The 20,417-nt window shown below is 39.0% G+C and overlaps 1 protein-coding gene across 1 annotated transcript; it reads left to right on the forward strand.

Annotated features, from left to right (window-relative positions):
* Positions 1–133: 133 nt before the first annotated feature.
* Positions 134–15,631, forward strand: AQP11 (aquaporin 11). The gene is made up of 3 exons (XM_019449919.2): positions 134–882; positions 8,034–8,150; positions 14,133–15,631. Exons 1-3 carry the CDS (start codon positions 261–263, stop codon positions 14,210–14,212), a joined length of 819 nt encoding a protein of 272 aa, XP_019305464.2. The 5' UTR covers positions 134–260; the 3' UTR covers positions 14,213–15,631.
* The last annotated feature ends 4,786 nt before the right edge of the window (positions 15,632–20,417 follow it).

Raw genomic sequence — 20,417 nt, forward strand, 5'->3', positions numbered from 1 at the left:
AGTGCCCTAGCAGAGCTTCCCTTGCCGCCCCTCCTCTCCCCTCCTCCCCGGCTCTGGTCCCAACACCCTAGCTCCGAGTCGGGGAGGGGGGGTGGACTCCTCCAGCGCGACGCCCGGGGGCCTCCTTCTGGCCTAGAAGTCGGCCCGCCCCAGGGGCGTGAGGAGGGGGCGGGGCTGAGGACTTGGGGACTTCGGACTCCCGCCCCTAAACTGCCTTTGCCAGAGCCAAGCGGGCAGCCTAGTCTGGCCGGGAGCGAGCCATGACCGCGCTGCGGGGCCTCTGGCCCGAGGTGCAGGACAACTGCACCTCCCTGGGGCTTATGCTGTTGCTGGTATTGTTCATGGGGCTGGCCCGCGTGGTCACCCGGCAGCAGCTGCACAGGTTCACGATGATCCACACCTTCGTCTTGGAGTTTCTGGCCACCTTCCAGCTCTGCTGCTGCACCCATGAGCTGCAACTGCTGAGCGAGCAGGAACCCGCGCACCCCACCTGGCCGCTGACGCTAGTGTACTTCTTCTCGTTGGTGCATGGCCTGACCCTGGTGGGCACCTCTAGCAACCCGTGTGGCGTGATGATGCAGATGTTGCTGGGGGGAATGTCCTCCGAGACGGGTGCCATTAGGCTGTCGGCTCAGCTGATTGGTGCCCTGTGCAGCAGGTACTGCGTAAGCGTCCTGTGGAGCCTGGGGCTGAGCAAGTATCACCTCGACGAGAGGAGCTTCGCTTGCAGGAATCCCATTCAAGTGGACTTGCCCAAAGCGATCATCACGGAGGCCATCTGCTCCTTTATTTTCCACAGCGCTTTGCTGCACTTCCAGGAGGTCCGAACCAAGCTTCGTATCCACCTGCTGGCAGCAATCATCACCTTTTTGGTCTACACAGGTTTGTTATTCCCACAAAACACATGGCATGTCCGGAGCCTCTATGACCTGAGGCTCTAAGTTCATTACCAAGGTACATTTGAAAGCCCTACACATCTGCGATGTCAATATTGGTATCTCCATTATTCTGACCATTTTGCAGCGTGTTCTTTACCAGTAGTGCAGACATCTAGATCCTCCATTCAGGAGCCATTACTGTGCTGAAACTGAGATCTTGTGAGATATTGCCAAGGGCTCAAATATCCTACAAAGGGATTGTTTTAATGGTAGAGAAGAAAGATAACTTATCAGCTACCTCTTCCCTCATGCCAACCTGACACTCTGACTGAAAAATGATCGTGAGTTTAAAAAGCTCCTTCCAGTTTAAAGCACAGGCTACATGACTGGTTAGTAGTCAGAGGGAGGAGTAGAAGTTCTGTAGTTTTTAGTTCTTTTTATTTGTTTTAATTTTAATTTAATTTATTTAGTTCTTTTTCTACAGAATTAAAGTCATTTCTTATTTCCTTAACAAATCATCTTGAGTTATAGAAGAACTTTTAAGTGGCCTATAAAGAAAGATGTGTTTTGAAATTAAAACTTGCTTGAAATTAAAGATGCTTTTTAAAAACAAATAACTTGAGAAATCTGTTGATTTCTTGCAACCGATTTGTCTACTTTGACAGATGTCAGATGCAGTGGGTAACCTGGATATCCTAAATGGGACAATAAAATCCAAAAAACAAAATTTTAATGATGAAATGTGTCATTTTAAATGATTACAACAAAGTAGCTTCATTGAGACTATATAAAATGTTTTGGAGACAGGACTCTGATAAAAGGAAATTAGTGGTAAGAGTCTATCTTCTACCCATTGGAACTATGAATAGAAGCAAACCTAAGGATAAGGTCTCCTAAACATTTGCTTGGCTTCCCAGGATAAAAATGAAAGACTTTTCAATCCAGCTTCCCTCCTTTAGATCTAGTACTATACTTTGTGTAGACACAGATGGAAATAAAAGGTATAGAAGAGAGGGAAGCATATATGTATATTTGAGGGGTTGGTGAATAGCTGCTTATTAAAGTTTTAGGTTTTAGCTAAAGAACAAGCATGCCACATGGAGGAAGAGAATCATCTCTTGCAAAAAGTTATGTCACTGTTTAGCTCTGTACTTATATAATTAATGGTGTATCCTGAAGTTTTCCAGATAATCCCAACATAAAACTAGAGTTGAGAACCACTGCTCTCATCCAGACTTGTGCTGGCCAATTTGGAAGCCGCTAACCACGTGTTTATTTAGATTTAAATTAACTAAAATTAAATATTCAGTTCCTCAACTACAGTAACCACATTTCAAGTGGTCAGTGGCTAGTGGGTTAAGTATTGAGAGCACAGGAGACTGTTTGCAGGGGTAGAACCTAATAGACAACTATGAATTACTACTGTTACAGAAATTGATCTATTGTTATCTTTCTTTTCTGCCAATATAAGGGAGATAAGAATATTCATCAGGCAATATACCAAGAATACAGGAAATATATATGAGTTATCTTAGTTAATCCTTAGAAAAACTCACTGATGGATATATTATTCCCATTTTAAGTAAAGTGAGGCTCACAAAAGTGAAATGTCTTATCCAAGGTCACACAGCTAGAATGTGCTGGAATCATGGTACTGACATTAAAGGTTATACTCATTTCATTATCAGCATTCCTACACTGCATTCCTCAAAAGTAACAAAAATATGTACATACAATTGAACATTCTTCAGCCATAAAAAGGTATTAAGTTCTGATAAATACTGTGACATGAATCAACCCTGAAAACATTATGCTAAGTTGAATAAGCCAGACACAAAAGGACAAATGTTGCAGGACTGCACTTATAAAGAAATCCAGAATAGGCAAATTCTGGATAGCCAGAGAGTATAGCCAGAAAGTATAATAGAGGTCACTAGGGACTAGGGGACAGAGAGGAATAGGGACTTTCTTTAATGGGTACCGATTTCCTATTTGGGGTGATGGAAACGTTGTGGAAATAGTGGTGATTGTTGAACATTGTGAATGTAATTATTGCCACTGGATATACACTTAAAATGGTTAAAATGGTATGTTTTATGCCATACATATTTCACCATAATTAAAACAATTTAAGTTACAAAAAGATTCTGTTGGCAAATAAGCTTGGCAAACACTGGATTAAACAGATTTTCTAATATTAAGACTTTAAAGAGCCTTTACTGCTCTGTATACACTGCTGTATATTGTGGAACTACAAAAGGAGAATATGGAAGTTTTTCAAACTTATGGAATCATTTTGTCTAGGAGTATGTAGCAGAAGAGAATACACTTTGGGTGTTGCTATACTAAGCCATTTCACTCTCCATTATTTTCTATGTATATGACATAACTTTAGACCAAAGTTGTTCCAGATGGAATGAACTGTCTTGGGACTGGTTGAGTTTCTGGTTTATCAGGCAGAAGTGAGGCTTTTGTAAGAAGGATTTAAGAAAGGATAGGGAAGGAAAGCCAGGGGAAGGGTCAGCTAAGTCAGGTCTCATTACAAGCTTGATATGTCTTTTAACTTCTAAGATACTATTGGTACTGATTTGACATAGTTGCATGCTGGGATGTTTCTTTAATCACTTGTACTTTGAGAGCACTGAGAAGTCACCAGTACAGGTCGCATCAAGGTAACTGGTTTTGTATTTTAAGATTACAGAACATAACAGTCCAGCAACATGGCCCAGGCTCCTCCAACAGCCAGTGACCATGTGTCTGGTTCTCTATTTATTGATTTAGCACCCTCGACTTTTGATGTGCACATGGAGGCCATTGATGTTATTACCACTTAACATGTATTCATTGTCTTCCCAAATAAAGTAAAACAAAAATGCTATGTGATTTATTAACATATTAGAGCTATAAAACTATTAATGTAAATTTCAAGCAAATCTTCCTTAATTTAGATTTTGGGAGAATTTAGTTCAATGAACAGGATAAGACAGAGGTGCATTCATTGTATAATTACAGTTGACCCTTAAGCAATGCAGGGGTGAGGGGCACTGACCCCCTACACAGTAAAAAATCCATGTATGACTTTGATTCTCCCCAAAATTAATAGCCTACTGTTGACTGGAAGCCTTAACCATTAACAGTTGATTAACATGTATTTTGTATGTTATATGTACTATATACTATACTGTTATAATAAAGTAAGCTAGAGAAAAACATTAAGAATATCATGAGGAAAATATGTTTACATTACTGTACTGTATTTGTCAAAAAAATCTGCATATTAGTGGACCCATGCATTTCAAACCCATGTTGTCCCAGGGTCAACTGTAATTAGACATTGAAAAAAAATCTGGTATTTTACATGTCTAAGTTGTCTTTATTACTGCACCTTTTCATTTCCTTTGTAGAATTTTTAATTATATACTTGTTTCCAGAGCTCTTCCTCCACCAGACAGAAAGCTTTATGAATACAGAAACTAAAATTGTTTTATTCATTACAACATATAACCAGGTCTTAACATTGTGTCACCTGATACAAATATATAGCATTTCTGGAATGAGTGAATGAATGAATTAGCAAATACTCTATTCACATTAAAAAATAATGCTTAAGAAATAATATATATCTGGTATTTTATATTTTACACCTAAGGGCTTTAAAATTGGCCTAATACATTGTTTGAATAATTTGTAGTATTTTTAATTCATTTCATTACTACATTCAGGAGTTTTTGGTATCCTTCTAAATGATGAAGAATATAGGTAAGGTTATTTGTCAAAGGAGAAGGGAACTAAGTCCTTTACATGTGTTTGCTTTCAATACAATAACCATATGAAATAAGTGCTAAATTACAAATGAAAAACTGCTTCAAACAAAGGTCCAAAACATTTATTAATATAGTGGCTAAGGGCACAGGTTTGGAGTTGTACTATGCCCTTAGAAGAGATGCTTAATTTAGGCCTGCTTCCTCATCTTTTAAATGGAGAATAATAGCATCTATCTCTTGGGACCATTATGAGGAATATAAATAATGTGTTTTAAGTTCTTAGCATAGTACCTGGCACAAATATTCTGGTCACTGGAAAGGGCTAGCCTCCACTGTAAATTAGTTCATTGACATTCTGGCTTATACATGAGTCTTGTGATTGTAATTAGTGTCATCCTGTCATAGAGAATTTGATTCCCTTTAGGAGTATTGAGAAACATTAGTATCTAGAATTGCCAGATTTGTAACTTGGACTTTGACACAGTCTTTAACTGTGGTAATTTCACCAAGTTCGTGCTGTCCTGTAAGACTCTGGGCAATCAGCCAGCTCTATCTTCCCACTGATACCTCTTCTTCAATATATATTTATTATGACTTCTCCCCTTCAGATGTCAATAAATAGTAACATTTTTCAAAGCCATTTTGTTAGTCCTGTGCCTGATGAATTCACATTTAATTACACAATGCATGAATGTGTTTGTTCTTTTTGTAAAACATTGAAACACTACCGATGAGACTAAAAGTGCCTTTTGACTGCCACCATCCATGCCTGTCCCCTCTCCCTCCTTGCTTGCTCTTCCCACAAGGATAGTCCTCTGCACATGCATGTGTGTTTGTCTTTCCAAACTCTTTATGTGATTTATTATACATACAGTTAAGACCCTATATAAACTATTGTTTTATGTATGTTCATGTTAATGTAAAAGGTATGATGCCTTTTTGCAGTTTACTTTTTTTGGTGGTGGTCGTTTAGTGATATCTTGGAGATCTACCAGTGTTAAGTAGTAAAGAGATTTCTCTCATTATTTCAAAATACTGAATTCCAAATTATGAAGCTTGCTTATTTAGCTACCTTCTTATGAATGGACACTCAGGTTTCCCCCAGTTCTTTGCTACTATAAACAACGTTGTGTATGTCTACTTGTAAACAAGTATCAGTAGTTCTCTACAACAGCAGTTTTCAGCAGGAAAACTCCCCAGGCAACACTCAGCAATGTCTGGACACATTTTTAAATGTTACAATGGTGGGGGAGATGGATGTGCTGGCATCTAGTGGGTAAAGACCAAGGATGCTGCTGAACATCCCACAATGCATACGACAGCCCCATGCAAAAAGAGGTATATAGTCTAAAATGTCAAAGCCAAAGCCACATGTTTTGGGCTTTTGTTGACACAGAACCTACTCCTGATAAAGAATTTCTGTATCAGTTAACTATTGCTTAAAATCATAATTTATTGTTTTTCATGATTCTGTGGATGAGATGGAAATTCCTCTGAGATCTTATAGCTGGGCAGCTGGCAGTGCTAGAAGAGCCCAGGTAGCCTCACTCGTGTCCAGCAGTCGGTGGCAACTGTCAGCTAAGGTGCCTCAGTTATACTCCATGTGGATTCTTATCCTCCAGCCGCCTAGACCAGCTTACTTACATGGTCAGGGCACTGTTCCAAGAGAGCAAAAAGTGGAAGCTGGTGGATTTACTGAGACCTGTAATTCACTCAGCATCACTCGTCATGTTCAGAATTAGCACAGCATCACTTCTGCTGCATTCTGTTTGTCAATGCAAGTTGAAAGCCAGTCCATATTCAAGAGAGGGGAATAGACTTTACCTCTTGGTAGGAGGAGCAGCTTCACCACGTCACATTCAATAGAATTAGACATGTGAGGATTAGAAGATAAGGAGAGTGAAGTAGTTTGAATTTTAGGATGGCAGAAGACTGATAGATCGTGTTCTTGGACTTAATGGAAATAACAAAGACCTAATGGGAACACCAAAGTGAGCTAATTATGAGGGTGGTGGTTTTCTATTTTACTGATCCATGTCTTAAAAAAAAAAACCACAGGTCACTAATATTATAATAGCTTATATTACCTGGTATTGTAAAGACCTGTGTAAGTCAGTATCTTTTTACCCATAATGTCTAGTATATAGGAACTCAATTTTTTTATTGAACTGAATTGACAATCCTGTTGGTGCTTGGCAGTTGCAGGTCTAACATTCCAGGATTGACTATTCAAGAATGATTCTGAAGGTCCATGACATGGTATCATTTAGAATTGCTGAGACGTGAATATGAGTCATGCTGTGAGGCTGGTGTGCTAGGAAAAACTCTTAGCCACGGAGTGAACTTAGTTCACTGGTCAATGTGTTCATCTTGACATGGCTTGTTTTCAGCCTTATCAAGTATGAAATCTCATTAGTGAAATCTTATGAAAGGGTCACTTAGTTTCTAATTTTACTGCATTTTATAAAGGCAACATACTCTAGTGGCACATGGCAGGGTAAAATTTGTGAAGATCTTGGGATCTGTCTCTGTGGCTGAGTCAGAGGCAGATGTGTGTGCCCAAGCTTCCACACGGAAGAAGCAACAGAAATGTCATTGTCTCAGGAATATTCTTAGAGTGTGTTCTGAAAAGCTGAGCCACACGTCTGGTACCACCAGACAGGAAGTCCAGCCTCCTCTGCTTTTTCTCACTTGCTTGTGAGGCCAGCCAGAAGTACAAACTCCTAGGCCCCATGTCAGAGAACCTGGGTGTAGAGCTGTACCATGAATCCTGAAAAGCAATCAACAGTTAGAATTTGTGCTTATCTTTCCCAGCTGTACACGACCACTCTTTTTATTTAAAAAAATTTAGTAACCACTTTATTCACATGCCATTCACAGTCCCTTCTTCAGGGTTCTCTCTGTTGACAAGTAAAAACAGAGTCAGTGATAACGCTTTGGTCCATTTTACTTTTGTTTTAAACACAAAGATATACTTAAGTCCAAGAGGATTCTGGGGCATTGTATCCATTTTAAATGTATTTTCATTTTATTTTCATTATTATTCATTCATTTAAATTGGTGAATGTTAAGATGGGCAGCCAAGTCTCCCATTTCATAAACTTGTAGGAACAATAATAGAGTAGATTAACTTTCAATGTGCATTCTGTAATACATAGGAAAAGCACTGGATTAAAACTCTTATGTCCTTTTTTAATACCTGACATATTATCATCTATAATCTATTTTTATACTCTATAATATGCACGGTGGTTCTGCAAAGGAAGATTATAGCATAAGAATACTTAAACACCTAAAACAAAGTAGTTGTATCTAGTAACCCCTTTATTTCTAGTTACATGAAAATGTAAAATATATGGTTTGGTATCATTCTGCTTAAAATGTATTACAGGAGGAAGTCTAACAGGAGCTGTATTTAATCCAGCTTTGGCACTTTCACTACATTTGAAGTGTTTTGATGAAGCATTCCTTCGATTTTTTATAGTATATTGGCTCGCTCCTTCTTTAGGTAAGCATATTTTTATTAATATGATTAAAAGATTAGGGTATCTTAAAATACGATAGGAAGTATCACTGTAACATGTCAATTACCAAAGCCAGAGTATGTACAAAAAGAAAATGAAAAAGGTAGTTAACATACCTGAAATAACGCTTTATGTGTACAGTATCCTTTAGAACTTTTTATCTTCAAAGAAACAAAATTACGTAGTTAAGGGTAGTCCGTTCCATGCATGATACCACCTTAAGAAACCCTCAGATATATGGGCCAAAAAGTAAGGAGTCATTCCTTCCATTAAGAAAATAATTTTTCTGGGGCGCCTGGGTGGCTCCGTCGGTTGGGAATCCGACTTCAGCTCAGGTCATGATCTCGCCATTCGTGAGTTCCAGCCCCACATTGGACTCTGTGCTGACAGCTCAGACCCTGGAGCCTGCTTCAGATTCTGTGTCTCCCTCTCTCTCTGCCCCTCCCCCGCTCACACTCTGTCTCTGTCTCTCTCAAAAATAAATAAAACGTTAAAAAAAAAATTTTTTTTTTTTTTAAATAATTTTTCAAGAGTGCCTGGCTGGTTCAGTCTGTAAAGCATGCGAGTCTTGATCTTGGGATTGTGAGTTCGAGCCCCACACTGGATATAGAGATTACTTAAAAAAAAAAACAAAAAAAAAAACAATGCCTTTCTTTCGTGCTAAAGGAATTTTTTTTTTCCAAATTTGACTCATTTTGCAGAAGAGCATCTCATGAAACAATGGATACCTGTAATAAATATAGTTTTAAAATTATCCACAAATTGTATTCCTGTTATTACTATCTGGATCAGTTATATAAAACAGATATATAAAAACAGATATGTAAGATATATAAAAAACAGATATATAAAACAGGTGTATAAGTTATCAGCATTTCTTGATTTTGTTTCATCATCTCTCTTATGCCTGATTATAAATTGTAACTATAAATGAATGTGAGGATGCCTGATCTTTATTATTTCATCCTTCTTTTTGTCCACAGCAGTTTTTGTTTCTTATTGCTCATTTCTGTCAAAAAAAAAAAAAAAAAGAAAGAAAGAAAGAAAGAAAGTTGGGTATATCTAGATGGGAACATTGGCATAATAGGTTTGACTAGCCGTCACACCTGACTCCTCCTGTTCACCTTCCATGCTTTTATTTCACAGTTAGTACCTGTTATGCTCAGTCATGATATTTGTGGACCTAAACAACCTAAACATGAAAAATGCCAGAGAAAATCTGTATTTTAAAGTGCTAACAATGGCAGCTGTTGTTCAGTTCTGCAGATTGCTCGTGTTTTCCAGTAACTTCTTTAAAATTTTCTCTACTCTTGATTTCAAAAAATTAAAAAGGTCATTGAAGTTCATGAAGCTATAAAGGTCACTAATTGGATAAGTCTACTGATAGTTTTTGTTTGGAAATATTCTCTTAAAATGTCATATTTACAATCCACATGTATTATTAATGTTATATATTTGTTATTGTGCTCTAATTCTATGTTAACAGTAGGCCTATGACTAAAGAATTATTTCATCCATTACTTGAAAGAATACTAAAAAGTAGTGCTTTCCAAAAAATTTTTAAAAGGAACAAAAATAAAAGTAAATAAAAGGGAAAAAAAATCAGAAGTAATGACATTTTCTGTAAAATGGCCATGACTTTGTTCCCTCCCTCCTTCCTTCCCTCCTTCCCTTCCTTTCTCCCTCTCTCCCTCTCTCTCTCTTTCTTCTTTTTTTAAGCAATCTCTATGCCCAACATGGGGCTTGAACTCACAACCTCAAGATTGAGAGTGACACCCCACTAAGTCAGCCAGGCACCCAATGTTTTTTTCTTTAATCAATGTTTTCCAGCCTAAATCACTTAATAACTTCTTCCTGGAAGAATATACTAGAAAAAAATCTCATGATAGACAAAAAAGAACAGTCACTTTGGACGCTTTAGAAAGTGTACAGACCAGAGAGTAATAGAGTGGGGAAAGACTACATTCTGTTCATGTTAGCATAGTCCAAACAGGAAGGTAACATTACTTATAGCCATTACCAAAACATTTTATGGAACCACTTATCCCTCCAAATATCCAAACACCCAAAGAAAAAACACTTTTATTCATTTCTTTCTTCCTATTCAAGGAATCTTTCAAAAATGGCATTGGGGGCACCTGGGTGACTCAGTCGTTTAAGCTTCTGACTCTTGATTTCGGCTCACGTCATGATCTTAGTTCATGGATTCAAGCCCCACATGGGGCTCTGCACTGACAGCGCGGAGTCTGCTTGGGATTTTCGCTCCCTCTCCCTCTGCCTCTCCCTGGCGCTCTCTCTCTCTCTCTCTCTCTCTCTCTCAAAATAAATAAATAAACTTAAAAAAGATCTTATAGGGGCGCCTGGGTGGCTCAGTCGGTTAAACGTCCAACTTCGGCTCAGGTCACGATCTCGCGGTCCGTGAGTTCGAGCCCTGCGTCGGGCTCTGGGCTGATGGCTCAGAGCCTGGTGCCTGCTTCCGATTCTGTGTCTCCCTCTCTCTCTGCCCCTCCCCCGTTCATGCTCTGTCTCTCTCTGTCTCAAAAATAAAAAAAAAAAATTAAAAAAAAAAACGTTAAAAAAATTAAAAAAAGATCTTATAAAAAGAAATTGGGATTAAACTTTTTAGCAATTCTCTCTAGCTAGCCCTAATTGGCTTGTTGAAAATATACAAAGATTCTTTGTTGGCCTATGGATCTCCTAGCTTTTTTCTAAATAGACTTAACTGAAATTTGTTACAGCTTTTTGTTTGAAGAGGTATGTTCCTATGCTTCTTTAAGAAGTTTAGGAATGAAGAGCAATACAAGAATCCTTCAATAGATGTGGATAAGAGATATATGTGAATAAATTGCAGTTTTTAGAATATTGAATTCCAGCTCGCTGTTAAATTCTGTCATTCATTGGGGCGCCTGGGTGGCTCAGTCGGTTAAGCGGCTGACTTCGGTTCAGGTCATGATCTCACGGTCAGTGAGTTCAAGCCCCGCATCGGGCTCTGTGCTGACAGCTCAGAGCCTGGAGCCTGTTTCAGATTCTGTGTCTCCCTCTCTCTGACCCTCCCCCGTATTCATGCTCTGTCTCTCTCTGTCTCAGAAATAAATAAATGTTAAAAAAAAAATTAAAAAAAAAATAAATTCTGTCATTCATTGAAGTTACATTCCGTTGCAAAAAATGGCACCAAATGAAATAAGGTCACAAACTATAAGAAGGATGGGAAAAATAAGAAATTGTCATTTTATGAGAGGCCTTCAAACAGCTAAGAGATGAGGCATCAAGACAAACAAAACTCTGTTAAAGCCACATTAGGCAATGCCATTGAGTGAGACGGAAGAGTCATCCCAAGATAGCTTTCCATTCTTGACCAAGCAGGGAGCAAACTATTCTTGGAAGCCATACTCTTTGTTTTTCTTCACAGCAGAGGTACTTATAATTCCTCTAATGGCTCCTGCCATCTTCCCAAAATTAATTTAAAATATTAGAAATGTTTGGGGTGCCTGGGTGGCTTAGTTGGTTAAGCGTCCAACTTTGGCTCAGGTCATGATCTCGTGGTTTGTGGGTTCAAGCCCTGCATCAAGCCCTGCATGGGGCTCCCTGCTGTCAGCATGGAACCTGCTTCCATCCTCGGTCTCCCTCTCTTTCTGCCCCTCCCCTGCTTGCTTGCGTGTTCTCTTTCTCAAAATAAATATAAAAAAAAAAATATATATATATATATATATATATATTAGAAATGTGACAATAATAATGCATATAGAATTCTCTACACATTCCATAAAATGAAAATTAGCAAATTCTATTTGCTATGAAAATGAAATTACATTTTGGAAAAAGGTTTAAATATAACAATCTAGCTTTGATTTCATAAAGAAAATGTCAAATTTTGTGGGTCAATTAACATATGGATTGTTTTTTTTTTTTTTCCATTTAAAGCCTTTGGTCGCAAAACAGACTCATTTTTCAACAGTATATTAAGCTTATCCATATGCTAGTTAAACCTAAGGTTTCCTGTTTTGATCAAACAGGACTAAAATAATATCAATGTGCATGTGACAGAACTCATTCTTAATCTGAGTTTAAGCTAATTCAGAGCTTTAAGCCTAAATGTGTTAAGATAAAAACATTAATTATTGCAGACTTCCCTTTCAAGACAGTGATGTGAGCCCTGTGACTATCTCCTCCAGCCCTATTCCCTATGGAAAATCAACCAATAGCCACCTGCTAGATTTGCCTGGTGTGACCTCAAAAATAAAGATTTACTAATGCATGACTTTTTAAAACATATTTTAAATTGTAAATTTTTTTTTAACGTTTATTTATTTTTGAGACAGAGACAGAGCATGAACGGGGGAGGGGCAGAGAGAGAGGGAGACACAGAATCAGAAGCAGGCTCCAGGCTCTGAGCCATCAGCCCAGAGCCCAACATGGTGCTCGAACTCACGGGCCATGAGACCGTGACCTGAGCTGAAGTCGGACGCTTAACCGACTGAGCCACCCAGGCGCCCCTTAAAACATATTTTATTTTTAAGGTGTAAAATTTCAGCACTTAAATTTTCTGTTTTGTGCTTGTTAGAGCTCTAGTAGCTATTAATGTTGTGACTGATGAAAAAAGAAGGAGAAAGTCATGTTTGAGCATTCTAAATGAAAACTGAGCACTGTCAGTTGCTCTGTTCTCCCAGTACATGTCTGGGGCATGGAGGGGACACAGTGTTGCCATTTTATTTTTATTTTTTATTTATTTATTTATTTTTAAATGTTTATTTATTTTTGAGACAGAGAGAGACAGAGCATGAATGGGGGAGGGGCAGAGAGAGAGGGAGACACAGAATGGGAAGCAGGCTCCAGGCTCTGAGCCATCAGCCCAGAGCCCGACGCGGGGCTCAAACTCACGAACCGTGAGATCATGACCTGAGCTGAAGTCGGACGCTCAACCGACTGAGCCACCCAGGCGCCCCCAGTGTTGCCATTTTAGAGAAGAGCAAATGGAGACTCAAGTCCAGAGTTTCTAACTCAGGAGGTCAGTAATAGAGCGAGAACTAGAACTCCAGATCTTTCTATTTATCCTTTTATTCTCCCTACCCCACCATCCCCCCCCCCCAAAAGAGAGAGAAAGCAGGGGAGGGGCAGAGGGAGAGAGAGAATCTTGAGCAGGCTCCACGCTGAGCCTGACACAGGGCTCGATCCCACGATCCTGGGATCATGGCCTGAGCCAAAATGAAGAGTTGGATGCTCAACAGACTGTGCCACCCAGGCACTCCTATTTATCCTTTCAATTCATTGTTTAGATCCTTCTAGTTTTACCGAGTACACACTGTTTTTTTTTTTGTTTTTTTTTTTTAAATTTTTTTTTTTCAACGTTTTTTTATTTATTTGTGGGACAGAGAGAGACAGAGCATGAACGGGGGAGGGACAGAGAGAGAGGGAGACACAGAATCAGAAACAGGCTCCAGGCTCTGAGCCATCAGCCCAGAGCCTGACGCGGGGCTCGAACTCACGGACCGTGAGATCGTGACCTGGCTGAAGTCGGATGCTTAACCGACTGCGCCACCCAGGCGCCCCAGTACACACTGTTTTTAAGGATTCATGGTTGAAGAAAAATAATGTGAGAATGTTAGATTAAAAAATATCTACTGGTTTTGGGTGATGGGGATTAAGGAGGGTACTCGTTCAGATGAGCACTGGGTGTTATATGTAAGTAATAAATCACTAAATTCTGTTCCTGAAAACATTATTACACTATATGTTAACTAACTTGGGTTTAAATAAAATTTTTTTAACAAGTGTTCTTGAACACACACACACACACACACACACACAAATAAAAAAAAATATCTAAATGTTTCATGTAGAATTGATGCAGCTAACTCTTTTAAACATAGTTTTCCAAATCTCTATGTATATAATCTTAAATTATAGCCACTGAGTGATTATGAACTTCCTTATAGATTGTTTTTATTTTACTCTATTTTGTCTTTCAGGTATATTGTTGATGATTTTGATGTTCAACTTTTTCCTTCCATGGCTGTATAACAACCATACAGTTAATAAAAACGAATAACTATTCCAAAAGACTCAGACTAAGTTACAGGACAGTCAAGCTGGAGGTGATAAAGATTTTATCACCTCATATTCAACATCCTGGCTGCACTGGACTCATCAATGTTTAGCTTCCTCTGAGGAAGCTGCCTTGTAGTTTTCATCACTGGAACTGAAAGAAAAAATTACTGTGAAAAGGAGATATCCTGTGTTTCTCAGTTAAGACTTGTTCTTTTGAGTGTGTATTAAATGCTGCTAGAAAAGGCATTACATGAAATATAAATCTCAAGTGATAATTATTAATTTTGATGGGAAAAAAAAAGCAGAGGGGGAGAAGGGAAGGGAAGTGATGATAGGACCACAGAAAGAGTGTGTACCAAGTATCATCTGAATGAACAGGATTTTTAACCAATGTATGACCAGTCATGCTTACAGACCCAGAAAGGGTACTTTTCAGCCACTACCTCACACAGTGATACCATCAGCAGTGTCACCTATCAACAGGAAAGTTGCTTGGGGAAGTAGATTATATATCCACTCACACTCAAGGGGTTTCCTAAATTTTAAATATATTCTAATCTAAAATATTTTCTCTAAACAGACAATCTCACTAGCTTTAGGCAGGTTGTTATTCTTGAAGAGAATAAACAAAGCACTCACAAAAGGCAGGAGTTAAGCTTTTCACATTCTCATTTGATCCTAACAGCTACCTTATGTAGTAGGTAGGGCATGTATTTTTAATCTCCACTTTACAGATAAGGAAACTAAGTCCAGAGGGGTTTGCTGTCCTGACTGAGGTCAAAAAGACTTCTATTTCAATACAAAAAATTTTCTCAGTCATCATTATGACTTAAAGAAAAATTGAAGATTTTGAAGCAACGTTACAGATTTTATAATCTTTAAAACCTTATTATAATCTTTCAAATCTTTAAAATTTATTTAGGAATTAATTAGTTTTTGTTTTGTTAGGTTTAAACAGCCTGTAAGTTTTCTTCCATTAGCTTTCTTTTATTGTATGAGGTCTCCTTTTCCTTAAAAGTTCAGGCCATAAATAAGGGTAAGTGCATTTCTCTTCATAGGAAATTCCATTATCAGGGTTAGAATTGAAAGTAAAAAAATATGGGGTGAGATCAGATCTGTTTAAGTAATAATTAAGCAACTGATAAATTGCCAGGTAATGTAAGTGCTGTTTCGTGATCAGCTTGTAGATAGTCACTCTCTTTACGCCTGCAGACAGGACTGAACGGCTCAGGCTACCTGGCAAGGCAGCGAGTTTGAGGATCATGGACTTTGACTCATGAACTTAAAAATACCATAGTCGTTTCTCTTTTAAAAAGCAGAATTCATGAAACTGTTACAGTGGCTAAACACAGTTTTATTTGGTCTGCACAGTATTTTAAAATAAATAAAAAGCTAGTATTTTAGTCTTGTTCACGTGAAACTCCAGTTCTGGCTTCTTGAAAAACCCAAAAGATCTGGCAATACTAGGCCTGAGTCCTATCATGGCAACACAAAATAAAGGTTGTTCCCTTTAAAATGATCCCTCTGCCACTCCCTATGTCTTCCAAACATGAAACTGTGTTTCAGTTACTGTTTCGTGAGTAGTATTAATTTGTGAAAACACCCAGCCCTCTAAACTCGTCAGAATTTGGGTCTGAGACTGTGGCCTCTCAAATAGCAGTTTCCTCTACACCACCTCTGACACTGGGTCTGGAGGTGGAAGACTCCTCTCTCCTCATTGCTGCTTCCCATCTGTTTTCCTCTGCTCCCTCATTAAAATCCTGTCATCGGGCCGTGCCATTTGCCACCTGGGTACTTCTTCATGCAGTCATCTGCCCCAGAATGCCCTCAACATCCTCCCCCTTCCCCGCCCCCTGGCCATGCCGTTCCTTTAAGGGCCTAGTTCCTGTCTCACTCTCGCCCTCTACCGCCATTCCAGTTCTAGCTCTTGGGGATTTCAATACCCACAAAGATGACCGTTCCAGTGTCCTGGCCTCTCAGTTCATTGGTTGGACTTGAAAAGCTTTTCAATGATTTTTTTCCTTCTGTTTTGCCTCAGCTACAACTTTGTTCATAAACTTCAGCTTGTCTTTACCAGTAACTCACTCTTGTAGGATCTCAAACCTCTAACCCCTCCTAGCTTACTCACTCTGGCACCTCATTTGCAGTGATCCTTTGACCTCCATGGAGAACCCGTCTCCACTAACAACAACACCTTTCCACATCTCTCACCCCTCTCACGTATCCCCCTTCTCCTAAAACAGCTTAAATTACACACTTGCAGAGAATCTTAACTCCCTTGTTCTTTTGTCTCATTATATTCACATGGCTTAACCACAATTTGATTAAACCCAGCTGTCTGCTTATTCCTTGCCTGCACCTGAACATGAACTAGAAAAAAAGAAAAAAAAAAGATACAGTAGTAGGACAATTCTTTCAGAGGTTTGCCGTAAAGAGAAGAAAATGTGGGCGGTAGTGGAAGGGGGAAATTAGGTCAAGAAAGAATCTTTTTTTAAGATGGGAAAGATCTTGGCATGTGTATATTCTGAGGGGAATGATGCAGCAGAGAGAAAGTATTTGATGATGTAGGAGAGGAAGGGGAGATTTCCCAGGTCCATAGTTCTTAATAGGTTAGTGAAGACAGAATCAAGTGCACAACTCTGTGGTTGGTCTCAGCTAGAAGCAAAGCTAGATCATGTACAGTAGCAGGAGAAAAGGTAAGCACATGCGGGCACAAGAAGAGTTAGATAGGCAGATGTGCCCTGAAGCACTCTAATCAGGGCTTCAGCTCCACCATGCTTGCCAAGCCCATCAGTGACTTCCATGCTGGTAAAGCAAGTTCTTGTCCTTATTACCTACCGGCAGCATTTGATAAAACTGATTGTATCCTCCTGAAAATACTTCATTTCCAGAAAATCACTGCCTTCTCAATTTCTTCTGTTATTTCCTCCTCTCCCCAAACTAAACGATAGTTTCCCAGGAGTTAGTCCTCTGAGCTCTTTTCTATTTATAGTTATTCTCTTGGTAATTTCATCCAGTCTTGTAGCTTTTTGAATGATTTAAAAAAAAATTTTAAGTTTATTTATCTTAGAGAGCACGTAGGCAGGGAAGGGCCAGAGTGAGAGGAGGAGAGAAAGAATCCCAAGCAGACTCCATGTTGTCAGTGAGGAGCCTGACGCAGGTCTCAAACCCACGAACCACGAGATCATGACCTGAGCCAAAATCAAAGGTTGGATGCTTAACCAACTGGGCCATCCAGGCACCCCCCAGTATTGTAGCTTTATAGCAACTATATCCTAATGAATGCCAAATTTCTATCTTCAGCTTGTACAACTTTCCCGACTCCAGACTCCTATCCATCCATATATTTGGTATCTCTACTTAGTTGTCTGATAATTCAAGTTGATTCATGCAGCTTTAGCTAATCCAAACTGCACGGAGCACCTGGGTGACTCAGCCTGTGCTGTTAGCACAGAGCCTGCTTGGGATTCTCTCTCCCTCTCTGTCTACCCTGCTTGTGCTCTGTTTCTATCAAAATAAATAAATATTTTAAAAAACCAAACTGCATAGCATATCCATTCTTTTATTTTTATGTTTATTTATTTTGAGAGAGAGAGTACACACACACACAAGTGGAGGAGGGGCAGTGAGAAAGGGAGAGAGAGAATCCCAAGCAAGCTCCGCACTGTCAGCACAGAGCCCTATGTGGGGCTCGAACTCACAAACTGTGAGATCATGACCTGAGCCGAGATCAAGAGTCAGACACTTAACCAACTGAGCCACCCAGGCGCCCCTCCATTCTATTTTTAAAAACATTTTTTTTAAGGGGTGCCTGGGTGGCTCAGTCAGTTGAGCGTCCGACTTTGGCTCAGGTCACTATCTCACAGCTTGTGAGTTCGAGCCCCGCATTGGGCTCTGTGCTGACAGCTCAGAGCCTGGAGCCTGCTTCTGCTTCTGTCTCCCTCTCTCTCTGCCCCTAACCCACTCACATTGTCTCTCTCTCAAAAATAAATAAACATTAAAAAAAATAAAATAAAATAAAAACAATTTTTAAGTTTATTTTGAGAGAGACAGAGTGCAAGTGGGGTAAGGACAGAGAGAGAAGGGGAGAGAGAATCCCAACAGGCTCCACACCATCAGCACATAGCCTGAAGTGGGGCTCAAATTCATGAATCTGAGCCAAAATCAAGAATCGGACTCAACCGGCTGGGCCACCCAGACATCCCTAAAGCAATGCTTCTTGTACATGTCCCTCTACATAATGTTTCTCTAGGGTATGTAGGCTTTCCTACTTTGCATTATGGCCTACTAGCACAGTTTAGTACAAGCCTCCATTTACTTACTTTTGTCCAGATTACTCCAATAACTTCCTGTTGTTTTTTTTTAAACATTTTAATTTTTTAAAGAAATCTCTACACCCAACGTGAGGCTCAAACCTAAACTCTGAGATCAAGAGTTGCACGCTCTACTGACTAAGCCAGCCAGGTGCCCCAATAACTTCCTATTTCTAATGCTTGAGTGATCCTATTAATCAAATCATGCCACCGCTTCCTATTTTAGACCTAAAGACATGTCTTCCTCTAATTAACTCACAAAATTACAGGTAACTTGGGGTGCAAAATATTAATGTTTTAGGAAAAATTACATATGAAGTAAGTTTGACTACTGACATCACTGCCCTATTTAGCAATTTTCTGTGAACTAGTTATTTAAAACTACACTGTAGCAAAGCTGTACTAAATGAATGCTAGAGCTAGAACAACTGTATACCATCCTACATAATGAATCATTTTCCTTGTAAAAGCATACAGGATTCCACAACTTCTGACTTTTAAAAGACATAGTAAACAAAATGAAAAGACATCACAGACTAGGAGATTAATATCTAGAATATATAAAGAACAGATCAGTAAGAAAAAAAAACTTAAAAATTGGGCAAAAAATATGAAAAGTCCAATGTACACAATAGGAAGGTGTTCAGTCTCACTAGTAATCAGGAACTTGGAAACTACAATCACGATGAAACCTTACTTTCAAATTCGTGAGATTGGCAGAAAATTAAGTCTGGATATATTAAAAGCTGGTGAGGATATAATCAATAAATGTTATTCCCTAACATGGCAGTGTAAATTGCCCCAACTGTTCTGGAGAACAGGTTAGCAACATCTAGCAAAGTTAAGAACTGTTTTTAATGAAATTTCCATTTCTGGGATTAGTAGAAATCAATGTTTGTGGGTCTGGTGGGAAATGTATTATTGTAGGCATAACGGGAAGTCGGAAAGGTACCGCAATAGAGAAATGCACACGTGTGCATGAGGCATGCACGAGGATTTCTGCTGCAGCACTATTTTCATAATGAGTAACTGGAACCTTAAATGCCCATCAAGAAAATGGATGAACTGTGCTATAGAGCTGCCTGTATCAACTCGGATAACATTTTTATGTGCTAAGTAGGAAAAGCAGCACAAGGATTCAAATAATGAACGTTTAAAAACATGCAACCCAATACCACAGTGTTTAGATGCTACATACATGTGGAGCAAAAATGCAAACACATACATAGTTATGACAAATGCCAAATTTGGAACAGTGGTTACTTCTGAAGGGGAGGAAGGGAGATCAGGGGAATACAGAAATCTTCAACTGTGCTTGTATAATTTTATTTCTTAGCTGCATGTGAATATTTGGTATGTTACATTAACCTTTTACTATACCAAACATACTTCAGAACACAGGTTATTTATAAAATAGGTAGTGATAACCAACTTTTCCTTTACCTGCTTTAACTGCAGAGTTGTTCATTTACACAATGAATGATAATCATAAATTTTTAATTCTTTGAAACTTTTATTTTTTTTAATTTTTTTTTTTAGCATTTATTTATTTTTGAGACAGAGCGAGACAGAGCATGAACAGTGGAGGGTCAGAGAGAGGGAGACACAGAATCTGAAACAGGCTCCAGGCTCCGAGCTGTCAGCACAGAGCCTGACACGGGGCTTGAACTCACGGACCGCGAGATCATGACCTGGGCCGAAGTCGGCTGCTCAACCGACTGAGCCACCCAGGCGCCCCTCTTTGAAACTTTAAACTGATTTATATATAGCCAGCTTGCTATTCCTCAGGTAAACAAAAAAAAAAAAAAAAAAAAAAAAAAAGATGACCATGGGGGATGTGTTAGTTTTCTAGTATGACCATAACAAAGTTCCACAAACTGAATGGCTTAGAAC

The sequence above is a fragment of the Panthera pardus genome, unplaced genomic scaffold (assembly GCF_024362965.1).
Source record: "Panthera pardus isolate Hobbes unplaced genomic scaffold, ASM2436296v1 HiC_scaffold_12, whole genome shotgun sequence".
In the NCBI taxonomy this organism is placed as follows: Eukaryota; Metazoa; Chordata; class Mammalia; order Carnivora; family Felidae; genus Panthera; species Panthera pardus.